At 45.1% G+C, this 25591-nt stretch overlaps 1 protein-coding gene across 9 annotated transcripts in view; it reads left to right on the top strand.

Annotated features, from left to right (window-relative positions):
• Positions 1 to 25591, top strand: part of LOC126279066 (focal adhesion kinase 1) — a 743693-nt gene that overhangs the window by 576266 nt on the left and 141836 nt on the right. For all 9 annotated transcript variants that reach the window (XM_049979508.1, XM_049979509.1, XM_049979513.1 and 6 more), the window contains one exon: positions 6523 to 6679. In XM_049979508.1, coding sequence (XP_049835465.1) covers positions 6533 to 6679 — 147 coding nt within the window. In that variant the 5' untranslated portion in view covers positions 6523 to 6532. The remainder of the gene's footprint in view (positions 1 to 6522; positions 6680 to 25591) is intronic.

Raw genomic sequence — 25591 nt, 5'->3', positions numbered from 1 at the left:
GGCTCTTACTTTGTTTATCAGGCGACAGTGCGGAACTGTATCGAACGCCTTCCGGAAGTCAAGAAAAATAGCATCTACCTGGGAGCTTGTATCTAATATTTTCTGGGTCTCATGAACAAATAAAGCGAGTTGGGTCTCACACGATCGCCGTTTCCGGAATCCATGTTGATTCCTACAGAGTAGATTCTGGGTTTCCAAAAACGACATCATACTCGAGCAAAAACCATGTTCTAAAATTCTACAACAGATCGACGTCAGAGATATAGGTCTATAGTTTTGCGCATCTGCTCGACGACCCTTCTTGAAGACTGGTACTACCTGTGCTCTTTTCCAATCATTTGGAACCTTGCGTTCCTCTAGAGACTTGCGGTACACGGCTGTTAGAAGGGGGGCAAGTTCTTTCGCGTACTCTGTGTAGAATCGAATTGGTATTCCGTCAGGTCCAGTGGCCTTTCCTCTGTTGGGTGATTCCAGTTGCTTTTCTATTCCTTGGACACTTATTTCGATGTCAGCCATTTTTCGGTTTGTGCGAGGATTTAGAGAAGGAACTGGAGTGCGGTCTTCCTATGTGAAACAGCTTTGGAAAAAGGAGTTTAGTATTTCAGCTTTACGCGTGACATCCTCTGTTTCAATGCCATCATCGTCCCGGAGTGTCTGGATATGCTGTTTCGAGCCACTTGCTGATTTAACGTAAGACCAGACCAGACCTCGTTGTTTGGTTCACTTCCCCAAAACCAATCAACCAATCAGCCAACCTTGATTCACAAGACGTCTGTGACATCAGAGGAAGACTTGCAGTCGCCGGTTAGGGCGCCGGCGGGTGCCAGAGGACGAGGGATTGGTGATCTTGAGTACCGGAACAGGGTATCTGTGCTGACGTGGGTGATCGTCACATCGAGCCGTACTTGCGAGCGGACCAAGACGACATGCAGCAGGAGTCGGACAGTAACGTGTGTTGTATTTTGCGTGTAGCGGGTAAACGTTACGTTTCCGGAAATGAGTTCGTATGCTAAATCGTCTTGTCCCCACTAAAAGTCTTCAAAATCTGTTAAGGAAATTTAACTACACCTTATAGATATGGACAGGACATCTCAGTGCGCCTGGACGATGGACTGTCATCTACAGCTTTCGTATCCGATGCAGAATTTGTTCCCGAACTGCTCGTTTCCACATTCATGAATGACAAACCTACTATCTGCTGTGTGTGAAACATGCATAATTAAAATCGATGTGCAGTATGACGGTCGTAAATTACTCTCCGCAAGTATTACTTTTTGCGCCAAGGTTCCGGTTGGTTGCGGGCGTCAAATCAACGCCTTATTTTCCTAAGATTCAGTGTATATTTTGTTGCATTCAGCTGTCATCGATCACCTGTATATGTGCGCACACTCGTTTGGTGTCACTTTCAGAAGTCTTCCATCGGCAGCGAATCCTCGATGGGTAACTGTAGCTGTTAGCGAGTCCTATCTGCACAGTACCGAACCGCCTGTCTAGTGCTGTGGACGAAACGTTGTGTGCATCTTTCTCTGCGGATCCTGCTAATCTGGTTTATGTTTTCCGTGGCTGCCCTGAAAATATACAAGAAAGTTCCTCAACGGTTCCACGGACGACGCCACGACCAATTCACTACGTCAGCATCCAAGTGATGTAATGCTTCTTATCTGATCACCTCGCACTTTTAAGGGCCTTGAAACTTTAACCAACCAGCCAGTGTCACATATGTTCCCTTCTCTTATAAGAGCTACTGCCAGTGAAAGAATTCCACCTTGCTAGGTTTCCACGATGTAATGTTTAAGCAGAAGGCTCGTCTCTCACGTAATTTTTGAACACGGGACGAACTTCAGATTCGTTCGCTACTGTGCGTAATCTCTAAAGTTGGATGTGACGTCGGTATCAAGGCGAGGCCACATTAACAGACGGCTGGACACAAGACAAGCACCTCACTGTCCGCTTATAACGGTACACGCGTAGTGTTGACAACCGCAGACATTGGCTACGACATTCCACACGAGGCTACGCGCCGAGTTTACGGCTGATTCTAGTTCGCGCGTTACTGCTGTGTCGTGTTGTGTAGTGTCAGTTGTGGCGTTACGCGGGTGAGCAGCCTTCGCCCATTGTAACAGTGGAACTTGTAAATTTGTGGTAAGGTCTCATGGGACCAAACTGCGGTGGTCATCGGTCCCTAAGCTTACGCACTTCTTAATCTAACTTAAACTAACTCACGCTAAAGACAACACACACACTCATGCCCGAGGGAGGACGCGAACCTCCGAGGGGTGGGGGAGCCGCGCGGGCCTTGACAAGACGCTCTAGACCGCGCTGCTACCCCGCGCGGCAATGGAATTTGCTTTTCTGGCTGAATGTAACTACTGTCGTAACAACACGACCCAACTGTGTGCGGGCGGAGGATTGGGCAGCGAGAGGGAGGTTGTGTGTAGCGTATGTCTGTCATTTCCTTTATACACATGGCTTGACGGCGTGTCTTCAGTCTGGATACTGTGCAGCTGAACAGGAGCCAGTTCTGCTTCTGCCGACCACGTAGCGGAAATGAAACTAAGAATCTCTCCTGGGGAAGGGGAGGGGCAAGAGAATGCCAGAGTGATTTACTTAACAAGAGCACGGCACGCAGAGCAATCGCTCCGCCTCCTGATGACATTGACGCAAACTCCAGCCCGCTTCTTTTTGACACCGAATGTGGAAGGAAAGCGTCCTTCCACAAATACGGTTTCACTCATCAGATGTAGTTTCCGTAAATAATTTCAGGCAACTGGCGCTATAGACTTTTTTCTGAAAGAAAGAGTCGCAAGTGATCAGTTGATTTACGGATGAGCTCGGTGTTCTCGTGGTCGGTGGTGGTGGGGAGGTACTTGGTTTTTCGTTATTTACAATCAGTGTCGACAACATCACAATTTTAACTTCCATCGGCTTTGCCACATTGGTACCACCGGTTTACGACGTATTGCCGAAGCTAAGCAACGTTGGGCCTGGCTAGTCCTGGGATGGCTGACCATGACGGAGCGAGGTGGCGCAGTGGCTAGCACACTGGACTCGCATTCGGGAGGACGACGGTTCAATCCCTCGTCCGGCCATCCTGATTTAGGTTTTCCGTGATTTCCTTATATCGCTCCAGGCAAATGACGGGATGGTTCTTTTGAAGGGGCACGGCCGGCTTCCTTCCCCGTCCTTCCCTAATCCGATGATACCGATGACCTCGCTTTGTGGTCTCCTCCCCCAAATAACAACCCGCTGACCATACGGGGAAACCCGGGTGCCGTTGGCTTTCAGGCCACGCGAGTCGCCAAAGTGGCGTCCTATTGCAAAACTTGCACCAGGCCGTGGTGTCACACTACATTTATTTATTTTACGACCCTAAAATGAATATCACAACCACCATTCTTACTCGTGAACTAATAGCTATTTTCTTCTGAAATTAGTGTAGTACACGGGTATTTATAGCATTACAATGTTGTTTTTATGTATACATGCTCAATAGAAACTGGCTTTCTATACATTTTACCAAAGCAAAGGAAACTAATATGTTGCCTGGACAGGAGTCTAGTATGGCTCTTCATGCAACTGTCTTTCGTAGCTCACTTACTTTTGATCTTTTTCCTTGGACACACACATTGCATACGTTCCGCGTGACCTGTATTTGTGTGTGTGTGTGTGTGTGTGTGTGTGTGTGTGTGTGTGAGAGAGAGAGAGAGAGAGAGAGAGAGAGAGAGAGAGAACATCTGTAAATGCCAAGTTGCGACGTGGTTCGAAATCTTCGTCAAATTCTGTTCATTTTATGTGTGGCTGGGTAACTCAGTTCATGCTACGTCCAGTGCGTTTGCGTCCGTTGAAGCACCGCGGATTTCAAACCAACTATTTAGCCTTTTGACCTTGTCCTACACGTACACATCATACATCTGAAGTCTGTAGGTTGATACATACGCATGGGAAAGTGTTTCACTATGTCGGTATTTGTCGTATGCCCATGCTGCCACAGCTACTCACCCAGCGTCCTGATGTTTGCGATACTGATGTTTACTATCAAAAACAACAAAAACTGGTTTCGTGTTACCATATCTTTCTTCCTTTCATTTTTTTCCAAAAAAATGTTTTGTCTGAAATTCTGGTTATTACTTTTTACCAAGTCTGCAACCATCGCAATAGTCGAGATCGCTAACCTCTTGCTAGTAATGTGGCGGTCTGCCTGTTCGTCACCTATTGGAATCGTTTAGACCAAACAAATTTCTACCTCCATCAATTGTCTAAACAGGGATGAGGAGACGGGCAGTTGGCGTCCCTATGCGATGGGGGGCGCGTGCCGTAATATAATACAGCACAGTCCAGCGGCGGTGGGAAGCCGGCGCGGTACCTCGTCTTCCGGGGACAGTTGTGGTGTTGTGGTGCCTTTGGCCACCTGCCCAACACACGGTCTAGCTGCGTGGCGTCGGCGCGAGGTTATACGGGCTCATGGGCTCCCGCCGGTGTACGTAACGCGCAAGATATTTTCTTTCTGATCCGTAATTAGCGTCTCTAGATCTCGAATAGCACTGAAAGACCTAAGTCGAAACAAGGCCCCGGGAGTTGACAACATTCCATTAGGACTACTGACAGCCTTGGGAGAGCCAGTCCTGACAAAACTCTACCATCTGGTGAGCAAGATGTATGAGACAGGCGAAATACCCTCATACTTCAAGAAGAATATAATAATTCCAATCCCAAAGAAAGCAGGTGTTGACAGATGTGAAAATTACCGAACTATCAGTTTAATAAGTCACAGCTGCAAAATAGTAACACGAATTCTTTACAGACGAATGGAAAAACTAGTAGAAGCCGACCTCGGGGAAGATCAGTTTGGATTCCGTAGAAATACTGGAACACGTGAGACAATACTGACCTTACGACGTATCTTAGAGGAAAGATTAAGGAAAGGCAAACCTACGTTCCTAGCATTTGTAGACTTAGAGAAAGCTTTTGACAATGTTGACTGGAATAATCTCTTTCAAATTCTGAAGGTGGCAGGGGTAAAATACATGGAGCAAAAGGCTATTTACAATTTGTATAGAAACCAAATGGCAGTTGTAAGAGTCGAGGGACATGAAAGTGAAGCAGTGGTTGGGAAGGGAGTGAGACAGGGTTGTAGCCTCTCCCTGATGTTATTCAATCTGCATATTGAGCAAGCAGTAAAAGAAACAAAAGAAAAATTTGGAGTAGGTATTAAAATCCATGGAGAAGAAATAAAAGCTTTAAGGTTCACCGATGACATTGTAATTCTGTCAGAGACAGCAAAAGACTTTGAAGAGCAGTTGAACGGAATGGACAGTGTCTTGAAGGGAGGATATAAGATGAACATCAACAAAAGCATAACGAGGATAATGGAATATAGTCAAATTAAGTCGGGCGTTGCTGAGGGAATTAGGTTAGGAAATGAGACACTTAAAGTAGTAAAGGAGTTTCGCTATTTGGGGAGCAAAATAACTGATGATGGTCGAAGTAGAGAGGATATAAAATATAGACTGGCAATGGCAAGGAAAGCGTTTCTGAAGAAGAGAAATTTGTTAACTTCGAGTATAGATTTAAGTGTCAGGAAGTCATTTCTGAAAGTATTTGTATGGAGTGTAGCCATGTATGGAAGTGACACGTGGACGATAAATAGTTTGGACAAGAAGAGAATAGAAGCTTTCGAAATGTGTTGCTACAGAAGAATGCTGAAGATTAGATGGGTAGATCACATAACTAATGAGGAAGTGTTGAATAGGGTTGGGGAGAAGAGAAGTTTGTGGCACAACTTGACCAGAAGAAGGGATCGGTTGGTAGGACATGTTCTGAGGCATCAAGGGATCACCAATTTAATATTGGAGGACAGTGTGGAGGGCAAAAATCGTAGAGGAAGACCAAGAGATGAATACACCAAGCAAATTCAGAAGGATGTAGCTTGCAGTAGGTACTGGGAGATGAAGAAGCTTGTACAGGATAGAGTAGCATGGAGAGCTGCATCAAACCAGTCTCAGGACTGAAGACCACAACAACAACAACATCTCGAATACGTTGAGACCTGTCATTCACCGTTAGTGTTAACAGCAAGCTTGAGCCTCTTCAGAGTGCTACTGAGGAGCCTCTTCAGAGTGCTGCTGATTAGCAGCAAATTTGACTAACTTTCTGTTGTATTTGACTAACTTTCTGTTGTGTGTAATTTGCGTGTATCTATTCCTTTAGGAATCGAATTATGCCTGAACACCCAGAAACATTGCTGGAGGAAACCTGCCAAGCAGAACGGCGTTGGTTTGTCTTAAGAATGTCTTGTATGGGGTGGGCCTGCAATACTTGCCGCAGCTCTGCCCATTCGTTTCGTTTGGTGGCCTCTAAGCGGTCTCATGTATTTAACATTGCTTTGCGAGGGTATTCCAAAGAACGTACATGGTTACCTCCCGGTTTGTCTGTCTTTCCGCGGCCTAGTTAAGAGTGCCTGTTCGTACCCTGCCGCAGCGCACGCTTTTGCTGACGCGCTGCGTTTCGGCTGTGTGCCCGCAGGCATGAGGGCATGAACCCGGCGGGCGGCGACTCGCGGTGCGCCTCCCCCAGCGACGGCGGCCGCGGCGCGCAGGACAAGGACAAGGCCACGCTCAAGGTGCACCTGCCCAACGGCTGCTTCAACCTCGTCAAGTATGGCGACGCCATCGACGTCAAGGTACGTCTGCGGCGCTCTCATCCTCACCATCATACCCTCCACTCCAACATCACTATCCTCCTCTCTGACATTACCGACCTCCTCTCGTCGACTCCATTCCCTCGTGCTCTTCATCCCCCATACTCTTTACCATCACGATCATGATTATCCTTCCTCTTTTTTTTCCTTCTTCTTCTTCGTCTATTGATCTTGCTCTTAATCCCCATACCCATCGTCATCTTGATCCTCCTCTTCTTCCTTTCTCCCCCCCCCCCCCTCCCCATATATATATATATATATATATATATATGGTGTTACAAAAAGGTACGGCCAAACTTTCAGGAAACATTCCTCACACACAAAGAAACAAAATATGTTATGTGGACATGTGTCCGGAAACGCTTACTTTCCATGTTAGAGCTCATTTTATTACTTCTCTTCAAATCACATTAATCGTGGAATGGAAACACAGAGCAACAGAACGTACTAGCGTGACTTCACTTTGTTACAGTAAATGTTCAAAATGTCCTTGGTTAGCGAGGATACATGTATCCACCCTCCGTCGCATGGAATTCCTGATGCGCTGATGCAGCCCTGGAGAATGGCGTACTGTATCACAGCCGCCCACAATACCAACACGAAGAGTCTCTACATTTGGTACCGGGGTTGCGTAGACAAGAGCTTTCAAATGCCCCCATAAGTGAAAGTCTAGAGGGTGGAGATGAGGAGAGCGTGGAGGCCATGGAATTGGTCCGCCCCTGCCAATCCATCGGTCACCGAATCTGTTGTTGAGAAGCGTACGAACACTTGGACTGAAATGTGCATGAGCTCCATCGTGCCTGAACCACATGTTGTGTCGTACTTGTAAAGGCACATGTTCTAACAACACAGGTAGAGTATCCCGTATGAAATCATGATAACGTGCTCCATTGAGCGTAGGAGGACGAAACTAAAATGAGCTCTAACATGGAAATTAAGCGTCTCCGGACGTCCACATAACATCTTTTCTTTATTTGTGTGTGAGGAATGTTTCCTGAAAGTTTGGCCGTACCTTTTTGTAACACACACACACGATCCATTTGTTTGGTTTAGAGTCTATCCTAGCAGTTATCATCATTAATCCTGCCATTCCTCGCAGTTTTCGATTAATTTTCACACTGAAACTGCATGTCTGACTGCCATAGCTCAGAACTGTTAATATTTATTTATTCATTTAGTTATTAACCCTGAAAATATTAGCGGTATGATGGCCGTCTGTTATGACTAACCGGATAATCTGAATATAGCTGATTATGTTCATTTCATACGAAGTCTTACATCTTACGTGTCGGTATGAGATAAATAGCTACATCAGAAATAATATAGACAAATTGTAATTGTTTGTGAAAAGCAGAGTACAAAATGAATTCCAGGCAGATATACAGAGGGGTCAAAAAAAAAAAAAAGTACCCGCTGTTTAAAAGATCATAACTTGCAAACTAATTGACGGAGTTGTCTCATCTTTGGTAGTGTAATAGTTTGTAGTTCCGGCAATCGCCACACAAGCGTTGTATTGTCAGATGACAGTGGCCACATAGTGCTGGTGCAAGGCTTACATTCGATGAAATAAAGTCAGTTTTGAAGTGGTATTTTAAGTACGAAAACATTAATGAGGTTCAACGGCAATGGCGAAATGAGTATCAAACAGAGCCACTGACACGTTTAACGATTCGTCGCATTCGAGACAAATTTGAAGCCGAACGCTGTATTAAAGAAGTACACAAACAACGATCTGGACGATCTGTAACAGTAACAAGTCCAGCTAACGCCCGTCGTGTGTTACAATTCACTTGCTCACCACAGAAGTCTGTGAGACAGTGAGCCCGTGAAACTGGAGTGAGTCGCTCAAGTGTTCGGCGAATTTTGAAGACAGCAAAGTGGAAGTGCTACATCCCACGATTGCTACACGCAATGAACGAGGACGGCCCAGATCGTAGAATAGAGTACTCCGAGTAGGTTATTAACATGGCGCGCAACGATGAAGAGTTTTCAGAGATGATTGTGTGGTCTGATGAGGCGCAGTTCAGTCTCAGTGGTACAGTAAATCGCCACAATTGCATCTGCTGGGCCGCCTAAAATCCAAACGTCCATGTAGACAAATCCGTGAATTTGCCAGGAGTAAATGTGTGGTTTGGGTTGTTTTACCAGTGCTTGATTGGGCCATTCTTCTTTGACGTCACACTTACCGGTGAGATGTACCTTCAGATAGCTTCAGACATCCATTTTACCTGCCATCTGAGACTTGTCTGGAGACGGAAGAGTTTACTTTCAACAAGATGGTGCCCCAGCCCACTACCAAAATCGTGTTAGGGCGTATCTTGACGAAAATCTACTAGGAAGATGGACAGGCCGTAGAGGTGCTGTGGAGTATCCACCACGTTCCCCAGACCTAGCTCCTCTGGACTTTTACCTGTGGGCAATAGTAAAGGACGACGTTTATCGTCAAAATCCACGCACATTGGAGGAACTTCGAGAATCCATCGTACACTCATGTGCAAATATCCAACTGAATACGTTGCAGTCAGTAGTTGCTGCTGCATTTCGGCGGCATCGTTTTTGTGAGGATGTTAATGGTGACCATTTCGAACACCTACAGTGATATCTTTAAGTTGGACTTTAAGCTACACCTTCACCAAAAATGAGACAACTCCGTCACTTAGTTTGCAAGTTATGGACTTTTAAACAGCGGATACATTTGTTGAACTCCTCTGTATATATAGGAGGCGCTGTGGTAGTCATGCGAGGAAAAAATGAAAGAGGAAGGTATTAAAATGGAGGGGAAAAAATGACACGACTCTCCGATACAGTAAAAGACAGAGCAACGTACACATTAGTTGTAAACCTTCTGTTTTGGCCGTATCCGAAACTTAGTTTTGAAACATTTATTTATAGTCCGATTAAAATTGCTTGATAAATGACTTTCGTCAGTTGCTGCTACAGTGTTGCCTTATCGGCTGCCGGCTACACCTCGTTTTTATAGGCGACACACAAACACGGCGGTTTACTTCACAAATGCTTTCAATGTGTAACGCGGAGCTTTGTTGGAAGTGGCCGCTGCGAGGTATGTTGGGAATTCGAGATACTCTGTCGACAGCTGATTTTAAGTAACCAATGGCTGAGCTGCGACAGACTAGCCATTTTGTAGCTCTGAATTTAAACTCTTGTCCTATGCTAACCACAACTGCGTGATGCGCAGTGTATCTGAGAAAACAGCAGTCAACATCTGTGACTGAACTAAAATCACGATCGCCTTGTTCACGGCGATTAAAGTTAACGTCTGCCAGAAAACTCAAGACAAAAAAAAGCAACTTGAGTGGTAAAAAACAAACTGTAATTTTTCGTTACCCTTAGTTATCTGAAGCTATCCTCACACTGGCTGCTTGAGCTGCCGCGTTGCACTTGGTCGCAAATGAAATGATCGTATGGCATTTATTGGCCGAGATATCCCCTTCGGTGGATTGCAAGTCTTTTTAGTTGACGCCACGTCTCCCACTTGCTTGTCAATGATGGTGAAAATGGTGATGAAGTACACACAACACCCAGTCCCCTGCCGGGAATCGAACCCGGGCCACCTTAGGCGATAGTGCTACGCTGCTCTGTTCTTTTTAATTTTTTTATACTGAGGCGAACGCAGATGGTAGGCGACAGAGGTAGATTACAAACAAAAAACAGTGCCAGGAAGAAAAGCAAGAGCAAATAAAAAAGTTAAAACAATGATGAAAATCACGCGACAAAGTATTAGAAATAAAAACGAAATTACATTTAAATCAGTTAACTGAATAAAAATAGTAAACGTAGTTTTTTGATTAGGTTTAGAAAAATAAATAATAATACTGCGTTGACTAGATTAGAACTTACGACCTTCTTTCTACACTTCAGATTTATACGCTATTCATTCCGCTACGCCCCAACTTTGGGTTACGTAGTTATGAACTCTGTGATGACCCAGTCGCAATGACGAGTGTCAGTCTTCAAAAATACGGCTTCATGTAATGTTGTGTGAAGCTAATCTAATGTAAGCTAATCTCTGTGATTATGATAACTGTTTATGTGACGCTGAGTCGCGTTTCGTGTGGAAGTATACAGTAGTATTTAGGTAGTGCTGCTTATGAAACGTGTGTAATTCATTAGCATCGTGATGTGTGTGTGTGTGTGTGTGTGTGTGTGTGTGTGTGTGTGTGTGTGTGTGTTGTTGTTGTTGTTGTTGTTGTTGTGAACTGACCAATTGTTTTGGCATCTTGGCAACGGTGAATGATTTAGGCGTGATGTTGACCGCTCTGATTGGAGGGCAGGAAACCACCTTCAACGCTTCAGGTCTTGACTATCAAGTAATTTTAATCGGATTATAGTTTGCAAACAGCACAGAACATGATAGCGATCGGACAGAATTCTTGTTACACATCCGCTGGAGCAGGCCCGCGTAAGATCTTTGACAGCTGGGTGAAATGCTTTGTTTGAGGCTACGTAATTGCGCTATAGTCCGATCCACGACGATGGCGGTTCGCGCATGTCGCGGGAAGCATTGTTGAAGATCCCAAGCGACAGTTACGGTATGCGCATGCGCGTGCTGTCCACTTGAAGGAAGCAAGTATCCTGTAAATTATGTCTGTCGCTTATTTCTACAGAATGTTTCACTAACCACCGGAATCAGCGATGGAAGCTCGCAACAAATGGAAACTAAATTCACTAAACAACTCGCTACCATCACGTTTCATTCTCGTATTACCTACGGCATTCACAACAGGTTGCTCAGAACATACTGAAGGCTCGTTGGCTGTTGGAGCACACGTGACATAGGTGCGCAAAAGAAGTCTAAATTCGACAGTCATCATTCGTGACTCCAACGATAGTATTCTGTGATGCAGCCAGAAAAGGTAAATCTGATGTTCAGTTGCTAAGAGCTCAACGCTTATCGTCGTTGAAAAAATGAGATACCACCTCTGTCTCAGAACTTATGCACGTACACAGTACTTATCTAGATGGTTCTGTGGCTCTGACACTTAAGTCGTGATCGGAGTAACTGAGTTCACATCACTGTCAGATCGTGCTCGTTTAAGATTTGCTGAATAGCTTAAGTTAATGCCGACACGATCACACTTCCAAGGCTACGGTCGGTTCACTAGCACCGACGCGTCCACTTCGAGGTGTCACTCCCAGTTTAATGGCCTGGGCATTAGGCCATGCTCCTCTTTCGCTCTTCTCGTGGCGATGACACTATCAGGATAACGCCATAACAATGCAGAATGTGTCTGTAATGGTGCTATACAGTAGAAGCAGGAATAGTTCGAGTTGGTTTTGCAGACGTTAGACAGTGAGGTTCCATCTCCATGCCTCGCCGGACCAACCAACGTGTTCCTGTGGCAAGGGAGAGAGAGAGAGAGAGAGAGAGAGAGAGAGAGAGAGAGAGAGAACACGTTTATACACTTTCTCCTTCGATCCATCTTCTCAGGAACTGGACCAATTGACAGTGGTGTTCTTGAATTCCTCGTGGGAAAAGTTCGCAGCGGCAACGCTGGCTGATGGATCTCACACAGTCACAAGCACGAGCAGCGATGTGTGGTCTTGCTTTATAGTGTAGGAGTTACTATACCGGACGATAGTAAACAGCGCCGTCCAACGGTGGCATGTCCCTCTTTGGTGAGCGTTGCGCAGTACGTGTCAGATGTAATTGTTGTCTTGTGTTCCGTGAAATCGCCAACGGACTTGCCGCAGTGGTAATTCCGGTTCCCTTCAGATCACTGAAGGTAAGCGCTGTCGGTCTGGGCTAGAACTTGGATGGGTGATCATCCGGTCTGCCGAGCGCTGTTGACAAGCGGGGTGACAGCCATCGTGAGGCAAAATGAGAAGCTGCTTGATTGAGATGCAGCGGCTCAGGTCTCGAAAACTGACATACGGCCGGGAGAGCGGTGTGCTGACCACATGCACCTCCATATCCGCATCCAGTGACGCCTGTGGGCTGAGGATGACACGGCGGCCAGTCGGTACCTTTGGGCCTTCGTGGCCTGTGCGGGAGGAGAGGAGAGGAGGAGGTTCCTTGAAATCAAGAAAAGAAACGACCAATTTCCATCCAGAAGATGGTTGCCCTCATTCATCGACTCGAGTAAGCCGGTTTTGCCGAAGCTGCATGGCGCCGGTTCATTAAAAGTCGTTTTGATTCTTCGTCGATATAGGGTATTCACGTCTCATCATCATGCGTAGAAATGTAAAGCAAATCATAACTGTCCATCACGATCCAAAAACTCGCAACCGTTTGACATTATATGGTGTTTACCTGTAGGTCGGTAAGATTTTCGGCACCCATCTTACAATATGCAAGCTTTTCCGTCAAAAATCGTGCAAATAGTCATGCTAAAACGAGGAAATTCATGAACCACAACAGACATCTTCAGTCTTCGACTTGCATACTTTATGGCGCAATGTCTTCAGTTTGCCGTACTGCCAGCCACCCGCCCCGTCACCGTCCACTGTTTCTACGTCCGCTCTTGAGTTGTCGGTACCACACAACGTTATTATTGTTTGCTTACTTCTACAATCAAACAACCACGGAATCAAAACAAAGACTTCTGTGGCTTCGTAAATTGGTACACGGCGCTGCGTTTCTGCAACTTTATTGTGAGCAAATAACTTTTGAATATAAGCAAGCGGCGCTGTAAATTACTTTTGTGAATTCCTCCAGGAACTTCCCACAATCGTTGCATTAACTAGAGCCGGCCGCTGTGGCCGAGCGGTCCTAGGCGCTTCAATCTGGAAACGCGCGACAGCTACGGTCGCAGACTCGAATCCTGCGTCAGGCATGGATGTGTGTGATGTTCTTAGGTTAGTTAGGTTTAAGTAGTTCTAAGTTCTAGGCCACTGACGACCTCAGATGTTAAGTCCCATAGTGGTCAGAGCCATTTGAACTTAAACAAGATCACGATCCATTTCTTCACAGCTCCTACAAAAGACAGGATATTAGCGCTAATGACCCTGCCGTCGGAAAAACACTAAACTCAGAAAAACACGAGGAGACTAATATTCATGGCTGCATCTACCGGTGTAGATTCATTCGTGTTCCTACACTGAGAGTAACACGTACATTTTGCCTGTTCTGTGTACAACATGCGTCAACCGCCCTAGTCCATCCCACATAGTGTCGCGAACGGGGAGGACAGAGGATACAAACCTCAAACCATTACCCCCCTACCCCCTTCCCCTCCAGCCGCAAGGAGATGTATCAATTCAGTCTAAGGAAAGAAACAAAGAGAGAAAGTAAATGGAATGGGTATTGTGCACCAAGGTCATTTGTGGCGAAATGCCTAGTCAAAAACTGTTTCGCTGTTCATCGCTATTCTCTTTGGAACTGTAAATAGCGGATGTCTCTGGAGTCTCACATAGTCTAATAGCGTCGTGCCTTCAGTTCGCAGTGTTTGTTCTCCTGTTACCAGCCAGTCTCAAAAATTACTCAAATGTGAGTGCAGACAGTATTCGTACGACACCTGAATAATATGCACAAATTCTACACAAACCGTGCTCACTTAAGTGTAGTGTATTTTTGGTGATTAATAAACAAAGGTGTTCTGCAGTTTATAGAATTGCTTTGCACTCGTGCTTTCTGAACGAGCCCGTGACGAGACGCGCTGTCCGTCTTTGGACCTTGTCTACAGTATTTCCTTCATCGATGCTATCCCTAATTGAGAAGCAGCCCTTAAGAACCAGTGGAGGGCAGGGTTCTGTAGACTGGCTCCTCTGTGAGCGAACTGCACTACTTCAACGCTCTTCCAGTCAGTGTGTCTGGCATCTGTCGTAGAATTAGCTGTACGTGACCGCTCCGTACACATAGTCCTAACTAGGTAATTAAAGGATGTAGCTGTTTGCAGTCAATGTTCGTCAGTCATGCAGTCATACAACAATAGCTTTCTACTCCTATTAATGACGATGTTAAAAACTTTCAAGGATCGTGGAACAGAGTACGTGTAGCAATTTGAGGTAAGAGACCCTGGTCCGGAAACGACCGAGTCGAAAGTTATAAGCTAGAATTATTCTGGAATACGTGTATCGTTAGTATTGTTACTAAGATTGTAGAGTAGGTGTGGTTCCATCGTGATGGAGCCCCACCTAACTTTGGACTGAGGGTTCGTGAACACCTGAATCAGACGTTCTCTGAAGAGTGGGTAGGCAAAAGTGATCCTGTTCCTTGAGCAGCTCGTTTACCCCCTTGAGATCTTTTTCTGGGTCATGTGAAGAGTCACATGTACGAGACTCCTGTCGAGACTAGAGAGGATTTTCAGACAAGAATTCTCGCTGCCTGCGACACTGTTCAATGACAGTGCAGATATTACAACAGGCGCGTCGGAACTTTGTACCACCGTCCATCCTGTACTGACACTGGGGGACGTCATTTTAAACAACTGCTGCAAATGTAACAGCTTGTGAAACTCCTGCACGTAAATGAAAGTCATTATTACTGTACTGTAGATTTAGGAATTTCAGTATCTCTGATATCAGGTTACGTGTGGCGTTACTAATCCATCAACAGGGGAAATTATTTGAGGGTATTAGGGAGTATTCAGCGGCAGTTCTACCCATCATGATCAGGTTTCGGAAGTTGGGGCCCCTTAGTTTGAGAGCTGCGCGAGGCTAAGGCGGAACGTGAGTAGATTTTTGCTTGTACCTTTCGACTCGGATTTTTCCGGATGGGGTCTCTTACCTCATATTGATACATTTACCTTTGATTATCATCCTTGAAAGTTTGAAACATCGTCACGGGATCACCCTGTATACATTGAGAGTCATCTTTCCGATCCCTCCAACAAGCGCCGGCCTCTGAAGGTCTGCCCGTGTTTCTCTAGAATATTCTAGCATTTCGAATTTAAAGAAACAACAATTTCCTGCTGTTCCTTACAGTTAGTGGTGGGATTCGTATCAATGAACCAATTACGGAAGACTTATGCCACTCTCCGTGCTGTCTATTCGCGGCGTAGAAGGCAAATACCATTCTTCAATACAAGGTGACCTTGACTCCCACGAAGAGACGACCAGCAGGCGCTGCTAGTTAAGCACGCAGAATCACACAGATAGAGAAAAGAGCGCACTGCTGCCCGTATATTTAACACCTGGAATGCCCTCTTTTAGGGGTGAGCACACACTGGAAGCTTGACCGTACGACTGTCAGTCGCACAAAGTCACATGGCATCGCGTGAACAGTCCCAACTTGAACAGAACATTGGAAGCAGACATACCACAAGCAGAACAGTCTTACGACTACGTGCTATACATGTGACCGGCGACCGGGTCCCAACCAGCTGAAATTTCAGAAGCAGAGTTTCAAGTACATTACCCTTTTCATGACGAATCATTAACAGGTGTATTATGAAAGTGATTTCTATTACACAGTATTACATTGCTTGGTCTGTGTTGTTATAAATTATTTGCAGAGTCTGGAACAAATCGGCAACACAGATCATGTATCGTTACACTTGAGGCTGTATTCATGTTTTAAATGTTACCTCCACGAAACTTCCACATTTTGGTTTTTAAGCCAGCGACACTGCTACTGATCTCAGAGTAGACGTTAAATTCTTGAAGTTCTCGAACTTTCCAGCTCTGCTTCAGACTTCCATCACTTATTCTGGAAAACATATATCATGACTCACTAAAAAACTGGCGTTGCCCGGGTATTTTTTATACACTGTAGAGCCAAAGAACCTGGTACACCTTCCTAATATCGTGTAGGGCCCCCGCGGGCACTCAAAAGTGCCGCAGCACGACATGGCATAGACTCGGCTAATGTCTGAAGCGAACTGACACCATGAATTCTACAGGGCTGTCCATAACTACGTAAGAGTACGATGGAATGGAGATCTCTTCTGAACAGCACACCGCAAGACATCCCAGATATGCTAAGTAATGTTCATGTGTGCGGAGTTTGTGGCTAGCGGAAGTGTTTAAACTAAGAAGAGTGTTCCGGGAGCCACTCTGTGGCAGTTGTGGACGTGTGGGGTGTCGCATTATCTTGCTGGAATTGCTCAAGTCCGTCGGAATGCACAATGCACATGAATGGATGTAGATGATCAGACAGGATACTTCAGACAGGATACTTACGTACATGTCACCTCTCAGAGTCATCTCTAGACGTATCTGGGGTCCCATATCACTCCGACAGCACACTCCTCCACCAGCTTGAAGAGTCCCCTGCTGGCTTGCAGCGTCCATGGATTCATGAGGTTGTCTGCATACCCGTACACGTCCATCCGCTCTAAACAACTTAAAACGAGACTCGTCCGACCAGGCAACATTTTCCCAGTCATCAACAGCCCAGTGCTGGTGTTTACGGGCCCAGGCGACGCGTAAAGCTTTGTGTCGTATAGTCATCAAGGGTACACGAGTAGTCCTTCGGCTCCGAAAGCCCACATCGATGATGTTTCGTCGAATGGCTCGTACGCTTTGCTGATGGCCCAGCATTGAAATCGGCGGCAATTTGCGGAAGGGTTGCACTCCTTTCACGTTGAACGATTCTCTTCAGTCGTCGTTGGTCCCGTTCTTGCAGGATCTTTTTCCGGCCGCAGTGATGTTGGAGATTTGATGTTCTACCAAATTCCTGGTATTCACGGTACACTCGTGAAATGGTTGTCCGGGAAATTCCGCACTTCATCGCTACCTCGGAGATGCTGTGTCCCATCGCTCGTGCGCCGACTATAACACTACGTTCAGACTCACGTAAGTCTTAATAACCTACCACAGTAGCAGCAGTAACAGATCTAATAACTGCGCCAAATACCTGTTCTATGTAGGCGTTGCCGACCGCAGCGCCCTATTCTGGCTGTTTACATACACTACTGGCCATTAAAATTCCTACACCAAGAAGAAATGCAGATGATAAACGGGTATTCATTGGACAAATATATTCTACTAGAACTGGCATGTGATTACATTTTCATGCAATTTGGGTGCGTAGATTCTGAGAAATCAGTACTCTGAACAACCACCTCTGGCCCTAATAACGGCCTTGATATGCCGGGGCATTAAGTCAAACAGAACTCGGATGGCGTGTACAGGTACAGCTGCCCATGCAGCTTCAACACGATACCACAGTTCATCAAGATTAGTGACTGGCGTATTGTGACGAGCCAGCTGCTCGGCCACCATTGACGAGACGTTTTCAATTGGTCAGAGATCTGGAGAATGTGCTGGCCAGGGCAGCAGTCGAACATTTTCTGTATCCAGAAAGGCCCGTACAGAACCTGCAACATGCGGTCGTGCATTATCCTGCTGAAATGTAGGGTTTCGCAGGGATCGAATGAAGGGTAGAGCCACGGTTCTTAACACATCTGAAATGTAACGTCCGCTGTCCAAAGTGCAGTAAATTGAACAAGAGGTGACCGAGACGTGTAACCAATGGCACCCCATACCATTACACCGGGTTAAATGCCAGTATGGCGATGACGAATACACGCTTCCAAAGTGCGTTCACCGCAATGTCGCCAAACACAGATGCGACCATCATGATGCTGTAAACAGAACCTGGATTCATCCGAAAAAATGACGTTTTGCCATTCGTGCACCCAGGTTCGTCGTTGAGTACACCATCGCAGGCGCTCCTGTCTGTGATGCAGCGTCAAGGGTAACCGCAGCCATGGTCTCCGAGCTGACACTCCATGCTACTGGAAAGTCATCGAACTGTTCGTGCAGATGGTTGTTGTCTTGCAAACGTCATCTGTTGACTCAGGGATCGAGACGTGACTGCACGACCCGTTACAGCCATTCGGATAAGATGTCTGTCATCTCGACTGCTTGTGATAGAGGCCTTTGAGATCCAGCACGGCGTTCCGCATTACGCTCCTGAACCCACCGCTTCCATATTCTGGTAGCAGTCATTGGATCTCGAACAACGCGATCAGCAATGTCGCGATACGATAAACCGCAATGGCTATAGTCTACAATCCGCCCTTTATCAAAGTCGGAAACGTGGTGGTAAGCATTTCTCCTCCGTACACGAGGCATCACAACAACGTTTCACCAGGCAACGCCGGTCAACTGGTGTTTGTGTATGAGAAGTCGGTTGGAAACTTTCCTCGTGTTAGCACGTTGTAGGTGTCGTCATCGGCGCCAACCTTGTGTGAATTCTCAGAAAAGCTAATCATGTGGATATCACAGCATCTTCTTCCTGTCGGTTAAATGTCGCGGTTGTAGCACGTCATCTTCGTGGTGTAGCAATTTTAAAGGCCAGTAGTGTATCTCTGTATTTGAATATGCATGCCTGTACACATTTCTTTGTATACAGTGTTTGAAATAGTATGATTTGGGGCAGAACGAAGAGCTTCTTTGCTTCGGTAACACGGTAGAAAGCAACGTAGAAGGGGTCGTGCGAAAAGCAACTGACTCTAAGATCCACGCCTGCAGCACGCATCATCTGGTCTTTTGCTTTTTTATGGTCATGGCATAATGGGAATAGTACACATTTAAAGCGAAATGATACACTGCTGGGAATAAGCCTGATTCGGGATATAAAAGTTCGCTCGCCCGTGCCACTTCCCGTCATAATTCCTGCTTCTAGGATGTTATGTTGGAGAATAATAACTTTAAGTCTCTGTGAGTGAACGATTCTGAGAGGAGAGACAACGCATGCTGCTCTCGATCAGACTTGCATTCCGCTTCGCTTTTCTGCAGGAGTATCCAAAGAGCGAATTAAAAATCCTGATGTTCTTGAGCTGCAGATAGTCTCGCCCCACAGTCTTCATTGGATGCTTGAGACCTCATAATGCTCAGTCTGTTAGCCGTTATAGCGTAGTCAGAAAGACTTGACCTTTTCTAGAGATTTTTATTGGTAAACAAAACGAAATAAACTTGATAAATTCTTTTTTTTTCCTAGCGAAGAATGTAATTTAGACCTATCGACAGAAGTAAAACAGTGTCGTTAAGTCCAAGCAAAATCAGTAAATTCGTATATCCTGCCCAAGTAAATACAATGTTAGTTTGTATTGGTGAAAATAACATTGAGGCGCCTAATTCTGTCATTGAGCTAAACGGGCGAAAATACGTCTGTCACTGGGTTTAAAACACTAACAGGGCCATCTATTGGTTCTCTGGTGTACTACCCTGCTATGACTAAACATACTAAATATTAAGCTGAGCAGGAGAGTTTAGATTAAACTTTAAATGAAGATATAATTTTTTCGTGTTCCGATTTTGACGAAATAAACCGTACATGTTGCCTCAAGGTATCCTCGTTTACCTGCGAAAACCTCATGAAAATTCGCTTACTGGTTTTGGAAATTAGCGTGTCCAGACAGACCCACATGAAGTTCTACAGCTTTATTATTAGTGTCGAAAACATCTGTTATAATGTATAATTATGAATGTTCTTGTAGCACTTTTATTTTCACTTGTATTGCTTAGCATTTCAACTTTAAGTAAATTGCAGGAGGTTGTTGTTGTATCAATTATGATTTAATGAAAAAACATATTGTACTTCCTGTAATATCATCAAGGTCAGGGTTTGCGTCAGTAGCCTTCCGTAACACCCCTCATTTGCAAAACATCTCAAACGCGCACCCTATACAACATGTCTAGCATTTGACATACGTTTATTGGAGAAACCTTCGTCAACTGCTAAACATGCGACAGTTAGACGAGTACGCGTGAAATGGTTCTAGTCGCACAACTGAGGTACAGTGGGTACCACTTGGCTTCCAGCGTGAGCTTTAATACTCCCTAGCAGGGCATGTCGCCTGCCGGTCCCGTGAAACGGAAGTCTTATTTTGTATGCTCTGTGCCAGCTGCAGAGGTAAGTACATTACGGAACGTGTCTCCGGCTTCCCTGATCCCACAGCTGTGCTCCAGTGAAAGTACAGGGACACAAGATGCTCTACAACACCAACTTTGATGAGAACGAAGTGCCCTGCAGTAAATATTTTACTGCAGAGCGAATAAATGAGGGAACATGTCTGTTACAACGATAGACTAAAGAATGCAGAGAATAACTCAGATTTCTCGGTGACACTCAGTATGGCTTTTTAAGTAAAAGTGTCAAAAAACAGATAGCACTTTTCGCTGTCTAATGTAACGAAGTAAAAAAAAAAAGATACTTTCGTGGCATTGGCGGACTAAGTGAGGGCTTTCGATAGATGAAGACGTTGTTCATTCAGTCATCTCTTCAGTTACCTGTTAAGCTCCTTCCCTTGTTATCACTTCGCATGCTGCCACGTTTCTAAACACTCTCTTTCACATCACGAAACAGTTGCTGGCCCATTCTCCAAGAACTAGCAGTAATGAACTCGTAAAGTTACACAACAGTATAAACTGAAGAGGCAAAGAAACTAGGACACCTGCCTAATATCGTGTACGGGCCCCGCGAGCACACAGAAGTGCCTCAGCACGACGTGGCATGGACTCGACTAACGTTTAGAGTCGTGCTGGACGGAACTGACACCATGAATACTGCAGGGCTGCCCATAAAACCGTTAAGACTACGAGGGGCAGGAGATCTCTTCTGAACAGCACGTTGCAAGGTATCCCAGATACGCTCAATAATATTCGTGTCTGGGAAGTTTGGTGGCCAGCGGAAGTGTTTAAATTCAGAAGAGTGTTCCTGGAGTCACTCTGTAGTAATTCTGGACGTGTGGGGTGTCGCATTGTCCTGTTGGAATTGCCAAAGTCCGTCGGAATACACAATGGACATGAATGAATGAAATCTCTCATGGTCCATCATTTACAGGGGACATCGACTGGTTAAGTAATTGTCAATTTCAATAAAATTCATCAACAGCCGTGTAACTTAAGATTTTATTTGATTTTATTTTGAATGCTACCAGTTTCAGCATTTCACTCTGTCATCTTCAGAGCCCTTATTCATCTCTCGAAATAAACGAAAATTTCATATAGAACCATAAAGCTCTGACTGTCGTGAATTCAACTCAAGCTGCTATCAACTCTTCGAATGAAGCACTACTGTAGCGATTGAATTCGCAACATCCAAAGATTTATGGCTCTTTATGACATTTTTGTTTATTTGGAGAGATGCATATAGGGCCTAAAGATGGCGTAGTGATGTGCAGCAACTGGTAGCCTTCAAAATAAAATAAAATAAAATAAAATATTAAGTTACACGGCTGTTTCCTGGATTTCATTGACATTGACAATGAATGGATGCAGGTGAACAGACAGGATGTTTGCTTCCGTGTCACCTATCAGAGTCGTTTCTAGACTATCAGGGGCACCATATCACTGCAACTGTACACGCTCCACACAGTTATAGAGCCTCCACCAGCTTGAATAGTCCGTGGATTCGTGAGGTTGTCTCCATACTGGTAATCGTCTATCCGCTCGATGCAACTTGAAACGAGACTCGTACGACCAGAAACATGTTTCCAGTCATCAGCAGTCCAATGTCGGTGTGACGGGCCCAGGCGAGGCGTAAAGCTTTGTGGCGTGCAGTCATCAAGGGTACAGGAGTGGGCCTTCTACTCCGAAAGTCCATATCGACGATGTTTCGTTGAATGGTAAGCACACGGACACTTCTTGATGCCCCAGCATTGAAATCTGCAACAATTTGCTGAAGGGTTGTACTTCTGTCACCATGAACGATTCTCTTCAGTCGTCGTTGGTCCCGTTCTTGCCGGATTTTTTTCCGGCCGCAGCGATGTCAGAGAGATGTGATGTTTTACTAAATTCCTGATATTCGTGGTACACTCATGAAATGGGTCGTACGAGAAAATCCCAGTTCATCGCTACTGATGCTGTGCCCCATCGCTTGTGCGCTGAATATAACACCACGTTCCGACTTACTTAAATCTTAATAACCTGCCATTTTAGCATCAGTAACCGATCTAACAACTACGCCAGACACTTGTCTCTTTATATAGGTGTTGCCGACCGCAGCGCCGTATTCTTCCTGTTCACATGTCTCTGTATTTGAATACTTATGTCTATAACAGTTTCTTTGGAGTTTCAGAGAACACTTTACTTATATACGAGGTCTGTTCAAAAAATTCCGGGACATTCGTAATTTCGCGCCAGTGGTATGTTGGAGCGAAAGTCGGTTGGCATCCCTGCACACGCAAGTATTTAATATCTAACTGCCGGAAGTTTCATTGTTGTACGTCTGTTAGTTACTGTTCAGTGCTGTACTGAGTAGAACGTTGGTCACACAATTTGCTAATTTCGAGACGGCAGAGTCAGAGAAGTAAAGCGTATGCATTAAGTTGTGCTTGAATCTAAAAAAAAGTGTACGATGATAAGTACTTATGCCATACTCGTTGTTACGAGTGGTTCACGTGGTTTAAAAATGGCCGGACGGAAGTTAAAGATGACACTCGTTCAGCACGCCCTTCGATGCCGACCGAAGATGTTCACGTGAGGAACGTCAACGAAATTGTGCATGCGAATTGAAGACTTATTGTCCGAGAGATTGCAGAGGAATGTAACATTTCAATTGGGTCGTGTCACGAAATCCTGACACAGCATCTTGAAAAGCATCGTGTTACCGCCAAGTTCGTCCCACGGCTCAGGAGTCAAGACCGAAAAGACCTTCGCCTCGCTGTCTGTGGATCGCGCAAATGAGAAAGAGATGTTCCTTATGAGAAATATAATTGGTGATGAGACGTGGGTTTACGGTTATGTTGTTGAAACCAAAGTTCAATCTTCACAATGGGTTGGGAAAGGTTAACAAAGACCAAAAAAAGCTCGTCAGGTCAGGTCAAATGTCAAGGCCATGCTTATGGTTTTCTTTGACTTTGAAGGATTAGTTCATCATGAATTCGTGCCACAGAGGCAAACTGTTTATCGATGGTACTGTCTGGTCGTGTTGCGACGCCTGCGAGAAAATGAGAGTAGGAAACGGCCTGAAATGTGGCGAAACAATTCATGGCGTTTGCGTCACCATAACGCACGCGCACATTCATCCCTGTTTGTGCGTTACTGTTGCACAAAAAACGAAATCACCTTGCTGCTTCATCCTCCGTACTCTCCAGACCCAGCCCCTGCGGACTTTTTTATTATTTCTAAAGTTGAAACCCCCATTGAAAGGACGAAGATTTGCAACGATAGACGGGATAACAGAACGCAGTATGTCATTCTCAATGGAGAGAAGTATGCCGAAGTAAGAGCGTTTTCAGGTGTGCCGCAGGGGAGTGTCGTAGGACCGTTGCTATTCACAATATACATAAATGACCTTGTGGATAACATCGGAAGTTCACTGAGGCTCTTTGCGGATGATGCTATAGTATATCGAGAGGTTGTAACATTGGAAAATTTTACTGAAATGCAGGAGGATCTGCAACGAATTGACGCATGATGCAGGGAATGGCAGTTGAATCTCAATGTCGACAAGTGTAATGTGCTGCGGATACATAGAAAGAAAGATCCTTTATCATTTAGCTACAATGTAGCAGGTCAGCAACTGGAAGCAGTTAATTCCATAAATTATCTGGGAGTACGCATTAGGAGTGATTTAAAATGGAATGATCATATAAAGTTGATCGTCGGTAAAGCAGATGCCAGACTGAGATTCATTGGAAGAATCCTAAGAAAATGCAATCCGAAAACAAAGGAAGGAAGTTACAGTGCACTTGTTCGCCCACTGCTTGAATATCGTTCACCATTGTGGGATCCGTACCAGGTAGGGTTGATAGAAGAGATAGAGAAGATCCAACGGAGAGCAGCGCGCTTCATTACAGGATCATTTATTAATCGCGAAAGCGTTACGGAGATGATCGATAAACTGCAGTGGAAGACTCTGCAAGAGAGATGCTCAGTAGCTCGGTACGGGCTTTTGTTGAAGTTTCGAGAAAAAACCTTCACCGAGGAGTCAAGCAGTATATTGCTCCCACCTACGTATATCTCGCGAAGAGACCATGAGGATAAAATCTGAGAGATTAGAGCCCACACAGAGGCATACCGACAATCTTTCTTTCCACGAACAATAGAAGGGAAAACTGATAGAGGTACTCAAAGTACCCTCCGCCACACACCGTCAGGTGGCTTGCGGAGTATGGATATAGATATAGATAAAAGAAAATTCGCAGGCGGCACTTCTCGCGATCCAGCAAGAGACGTTATCAAGACTGCTTCCAGAAATGAAAACGGCGTTGGGAGCGGTGACCTAATTGTAGAGGAGACCATGCATAATAAGCAAAAGTTAAGCGCAGAAAAACTTTGTGGACAAAGTTCTGGAATTTTTTGAACAGACCTCGTGCTTACATTATGTAACGCATTTCTATAAAAATGAGACGTGTGAGTCATGTACATGCTGTCAGAGGCATAGGTAATGTGATCATTAGTACTTTAATATGTACCCACTTCAGTGTGTGAGTTGGTTTTTCTCTGCTTGTAACAGTCTTTCTGCGAACACATTACGTAATTTACTACCTTATGTTTCCTGCATGGTCGTAATTGCACCACTATAAGCCTGTCACCATAGGCTGACCGTTTTGTCTCCACACATCCACACTTCAACAACGGACCTGCTGCACAGGGGAAAACTGCATCAGTGGCTATCTCATGCCACACGCACTTGGAGGTACCAACCAATCGAATTTAAAAAAATAAAAAAGAAATACTGCCCCTAATAGCTATAATTATTGATCTGCAAATGAAGTAAATATTGATGTAATGTTGTTCAGCACACAGTCCTCAGTCATCAATAGAAATACACTCCTGGGAATTGAAATAAGAACACCGTGAATTCATTGTCCCAGGAAGGGGAAACTTTATTGACACATTCCTGGGGTCAGATACATCACATGATCACACTGACAGAACCACAGGCACATAGACACAGGTAACAGAGCATGCACAATGTCGGCACTAGTACAGTGTATATCCACCTTTCGCAGCAATGCAGGCTGCTATTCTCCCATGGAGACGATCGTAGAAATGCTGGATGTAGTCCTGTGGAACGGCTTGTCATGCCATTCCCAC

This window comes from Schistocerca gregaria, chromosome 6 (assembly GCF_023897955.1).
Source record: "Schistocerca gregaria isolate iqSchGreg1 chromosome 6, iqSchGreg1.2, whole genome shotgun sequence".
NCBI lineage: Eukaryota > Metazoa > Arthropoda > Insecta > Orthoptera > Acrididae > Schistocerca > Schistocerca gregaria.
The sequence above is the reverse complement of the archived record's forward strand: the minus strand, read 5'-3'. Positions and strand labels throughout refer to the sequence as shown.